Source organism: Cariama cristata, unplaced genomic scaffold (assembly GCF_000690535.1).
Source record: "Cariama cristata isolate BGI_N322 unplaced genomic scaffold, ASM69053v1 scaffold3954, whole genome shotgun sequence".
Lineage (NCBI taxonomy): Eukaryota > Metazoa > Chordata > Aves > Cariamiformes > Cariamidae > Cariama > Cariama cristata.
In genome coordinates this window covers 61,862-67,182 of record NW_009611083.1, presented here as the reverse complement: position 1 = coordinate 67,182, position 5,321 = coordinate 61,862, and the positions used below count along the sequence as shown (strand labels likewise).

General features: G+C 44.5%; 1 protein-coding gene across 1 annotated transcript in view; it reads right to left on the bottom strand.

Annotated features, from left to right (window-relative positions):
- Positions 1 to 2,243: 2,243 nt before the first annotated feature.
- The window catches only part of LOC104160045 (microtubule-associated protein 4-like), a 62,211-nt gene continuing 59,133 nt past the window's right edge, over positions 2,244 to 5,321 (bottom strand). Inside the window, exon 13 of the mRNA XM_009698098.1 lies at positions 2,244 to 4,774. Coding sequence (XP_009696400.1) covers positions 2,244 to 4,774 — 2,531 coding nt within the window. The remainder of the gene's footprint in view (positions 4,775 to 5,321) is intronic.

Sequence of the window (5,321 nt, the reverse complement as noted above, 5' to 3'; positions counted from 1 at the left end):
CCCTTCCAACCCCCACCAGTCCATGATTCTGTGATCTCCTGGATCCCTGTAGCTCCTTCTCTGCCCAGTAAACAAGCACACTCATGTTTACAGTCTTGAACCTCAACACCTTTCCCTTCATTGATTTCTGGTTTTAACCTGTGTTCAGCTGATGCATGAATTCACTGTTTCATCCTCAGATCCAGCCTAAGGCACTTCCACACCAGTTGTGCCAACTCAGGGATGCACAGTCTGGGCTTTGCTGGCGTTTTGCAACTCACTGAACAGCTGCTTTGTTATGAGTTGGGCAGTGGATGGAAAGAGAGACAAGCCTTGGTAACATATCTGGATGGACGGCAAAACAGATCTGCTTCCCTGCTCCTCCACTACTCGGAGCTCGACTGCAACTTAGGCTTTGTCACTCGGCCCAGATGTTGCGCGGTCACCACAAGACTGCCCAAAGCTATGCCAGGGGCCAGGTCTGCTGCCAGCGCTCCTCGGCAGCCCTGCACCTGACAGCATTTGGATTTAAACTGCCACAAGAACGCGTCAACCAACATTTCCAAAACAAGCTCAGTCATTCAGAGCTTCTCTTAAAAGAAACAACCATGAGCCTATGAAGGGCTAAAAAGCATGAAAGCAACTGAATATTATCAAAGTCCTGTGCAAACTTAGGTCAGGCCAACTCGTATGTACCAAGTTACTCACACGCTGAAGCGCTACTCTGAACCAGGAATCCTTCAACTCCGTACACGTCACCTGTGCAAAACATGCAGGAGGTCTTTTTCTTTTTTTGCATGGATCTGCGACTAGAATTTTGCTCCCTTGAATACAGAGGTTAGGTAAAGGAAAATAAAGACTTCTAGCAGACAATGGAAAGGCTTTAAAGAAATGTTTTTCAAAAAAGATGCTGCCTTTAGCTTTCCCTTTATTTTGTAGCATCATGCACCAAAGAACATTACTTCTGCAGGCACAAGTTCATGCAGAGAACACCACTGTCACTAAAATAGAACTACTTCAGGTTATGCAACGCTCATTAAAATTACAAAACCTCTCAAAAACCTGACCAGCATGTTAAGGCGCACTTGAGCTCTATGTTTGTTAAGTTAGTGGCTGCATCATGCAAACTGGCAGCAAGGAACTCCACAGAAATAGGAACAGGAACAAACTTTCATGCCTGATGATAAAGCAAAAACTAAGAGCACCTCAGGGCAGGGATAAACTTCCCCAGCCCATCTCAGCAGACTAGAATTCACAGAGAAGTGAGGAAGGTTTAGAATGAGCAGAAGTACAAGAATATTTTTTATTTCATCTCTATCCATTCTATATTCTCCATTTCAAAATTCCTATGAACTTCATTAAATTCCATTAAACTAATTCCATCTCATTTCCTATGAGCACAGGGATCTTGTTCCCTGGCCGACAGCCTGGGTGAACAGTCTAAAACGCTTACCAGTCCATCCATAGTCTCAACAGAGAGATAAAGTCTTAAAATCTGCATCAGTCCCACTATTGTTTTGTTACAACTCTGGTTTAATAAAGATTATTATTGTAGAAGGAAGCATATTTTGTAGATGTACCAGTTCAAAGCAGCCTAAGATAAACTCATTAACCAATCGCAGGAGGAAAAGTAGATGGTTGTAGTTAGCCTAAGGCAGGATTAAACCCAAACCCTGCAACACAACAGCGATCGAGAACATTTCCTACCCCAATTGTTTTGTTACAACTCTGGTTTAATAAAGATTATTATTGTAGAAGGAAGCATATTTTGTAGATGTACCAGTTCAAAGCAGCCTAAGATAAACTCATTAACCAATCGCAGGAGGAAAAGTAGATGGTTGTAGTTAGCCTAAGGCAGGATTAAACCCAAACCCTGCAACACAACAGCGATCGAGAACATTTCCTACCCCAGTAATACTCCGTTCCCTACCCGCCAGTGGCATACGGTGCTATTTGGTGTGCATGATGATTTACCGTTGCACCGCAGACGAAGGTCACTTTCAGTCTCAGATGACAAGAAGCTAATGTAACTTAACACCAAAAAGTGGAAAATTACTGAAATATTCTACGATATATATGTAAAATTAAATCTGAATGAATAAAAAAAAAACAATAATCAAGAGTTCTGGAACTTAGACCAAGCTGTCAATCCTTCAAACTTTGGGAATTAGCACTGTGAGATAGGCAAGCAGAACTAACAGCCTTTTAAGATCAGCCAAAAAACCAGTCATGCCACACTCGCTTGTGCCACATAGGATTAACAATTATGTATTCATGCCAACGCACTGACAAATAGCAAGGTCTTGCACGCAAGCTGTCTGGATTACTGCTGCTAGCTCAAATCGCAAACACACACCTTTTTCTTGCCTCTGCCGGCTCATACCAGTGGGTTTCAGCTGCCTTTGTTTCTCTCTCTCTGGAGCAGCAGACCTGGCTGGCAGAGCTGGCACCCCTCTTGACTTTGTGGGTCTCATGTAGCCTTTGATCTGTTCTGCTGCTTTAACTCTCTCTTTCTTTGCCTCCTTCACAGCTTTCTGTTCACCAGCTTCTCTTGCTTTAGCTGTATCTTGAGGTTTATCTACTTCAGACTTCAAGGCCGGAGCATCCTTCAGGTGAGCTTCCCCACCACGAGCAGCATCCTCTTCTGCAGGCTGAGAAGGACCTTTACTGTTAGCTTTAGGACTTACTTGGGTTGGTTGGGCAGCTGTCAGATTTAAACCAGCAGCCTCGGCTTCAGTCGCTTTATTGTCCAAACTGCTCGGGTACTTCAGGGAGCTCTGCTCGCTCTTCTTGCCTCCATCCGGCTCTGCCTCTTCAGCTTTATTCTCCATCAATGCTTCTGCCACAACCTGTGACGCGCCTGCTTCTGCTTTGCTCTCTGGTATTGCTGCAAGTTCTGGGGAAATGCACCCGCTGTCCTCTCCAGAAGAGACAGTTGCTTCTGGTTTCTCTGTCCCTTTGGCACCTACAGGAGCTGCTCTATTTTTTGAATCCGCCACTTTCTCAGGAAGGTCTGAAGACGTGTCGTCAGCATTGTGCTTTTTATCAGTGGTTCTTATTTCTTTATCATCCACCTTTGCCACAGGAAGGTGAACTTTGTCCTTCTTTGACCTAATGTCCTGTTTAACTGAATGATCCAAAGAAAGTGGTTTACCTGCCTCACTGCCATCCTGGGAACCAGGCTCTTTGGGTTGACCATCTTTCTTTGAGACCTCTTTTCCAGGCTCTTTGTGTCCCAGATTGATTGGCTGCTCGCAAGATTTCTGCATCTGTATCTCCTTCTTAGCACTAGATCTGGGCTCTTTGCTGCTTTTCTCTGCTACTGCTTCAGGAGGAGGAAGCCCCTGACTTCTTGCATCCTCATCCGTCTGCTTTGGGAAGCCAGAAGAAACATTGCCAGTGGTATCAGGGCCAGTCACTGCACTCTGAACAAAGGATTCGAAGTCGCTTCCTTTATTATTCCAAAGCATTTGAGGGCCAATGGGAAAGTTTTTAATATTCCTGTTTTCATCTACAAAATCCGTGTCTTCCATTCCGTATTCCATCTCAGATCCCATGGGAGGTTGCACTTCACTCTTGTTTGGTTTTGGCTCTAGAAAAACAGGCTGCTCGGAGACATTTTTAACCTTTTTACTACTTCCATCATAACCCCTCTCTTTAGATCTACCAGTAACTGTGGCCAAAGTGTGATCTGCCACTGCTGGATGCTCTAGGATAGGAAGTCCACCGTCCCTGCTGCAAGGAGTGGGACTTTCTGCTTCAGACTTGTCAGTTTTCTCCACGTCACGAGGAGGAGGAGGCAATAACTCTGCACCTGCTTTAGGCTCCAGAAGAAATGGCTGCTGCAAGTTAGCCTCCGTCTTTTTGCATGTCTCTTTGTTACCTGTGTGTGATTTTTCTGGTTCCAGAGTCATCGCAGGAGCTTGTACTTCAGTAGTATCAGATAGGGCATCTAGCAGACTCGCTAAAGTACTGGAATCAGTCTCTTTACCTTTATCAAAAGGTGGAGTTTGTTTAATATTTCCCACCTCTTCACCTACTGCAGGGATGTTACCTGGATCCAGTACAACAGAGCGCTCAAGACTATTTTCAGCCTTTTTGCCTTTCACTTCTCTACTTTTTTTCTTGGGCTTGTCCATCACCAGTTCCCTGGTGGGACTGTGTGCCACAGCTGCGTCTGCCCCGTGCCCTGGGAGAGGCTCGGATGAATCTAGTTCCTTACCTTTACTCATGGGCCGAGTTTCTTTAGCGTTGACTATTTCTGGCTCGGATGTCTCTATTTTATGACCTGAAAGAACTGGCTGATCAGAGAAACTTCTTCTATTGCCACCCTGTATGTCAGGCTTTTCCAGCACCAGTTTGGTTACACCTGTCAGATTCTCCAGCAAAAGCTCTCTTTCAAAACCAGACACCTTATCTTTATCAAAGGTCATTTCTTTTGTGCTTCCAGCTAACTTCTCTTTGCTTGCAAGATCGCTTGTTTCCACCCCAGTATCTAGGACAGCTGCTTGTCCCAAAGGACTTTTTTCAGGTTTTTTTCTTTTCCCATCACTACACCTCTTTCTAGGCTTGTCTCCCACCAGTGCTGCATCAGGATTGACCACAACCGATTCACCTGCAGAAGTACTTCCAGCCTCTTTGCCTTTAGTAATCAAATTTACTTCTTTTGTTTTGCTGATCGTGTCAGCCATGGCAAGATACTTTGCTTCCTCTCTCCTACCCTCCAGCAGGAACGGCTGGTCTAAGGCACCCATATCAGCTATTTCTTTTTTCCCATCGTTTTCTTTAGGCTCCTCTGTTACCAGTTCAATTGGCCTTTGCATTTTAGTTACATCTGATGTATTCTCCTGAAAACACTCAGCAGCAATACAGCCCCCCTCTCTGCCTTTATCACTAACACTAACTTCCTTAGTTTTATCAGTTATGTCAGGAAAACTACTTGGGTCCATCTTATTCTCAAGAAAAGGCTGCTGGAAAAAACTGCTTTCACTTTTTTTACTTCTTCCATCACTACCTCTTTTTTTTGGCTTGTCTGCAGGATAAGGATGCGTAATGCTTACTGACGGATGTCCTCTAGCAGTAAAACCTCTGCCTTTATCAGGGCAAGTTGTTTCTTTTACAGTCTCATCTGTCCTCACGCCATCGGTAAGTTTGCTTACATCCTCTGAAAGTGTCATCTGCTCAGGGAAGCTTTTGATTTTTTTTACTTTCCCTTCACCACGCTTTTTTTTAGGTCTGTCCGTCCCATGTGCAATATTGGGATCTTTTCCAGTCTGCTGCTCTAACGCAATAAATTCTTTCCCTTTGTTTTTATCAGGGGAATCTGCTACCGTCATTCTGTC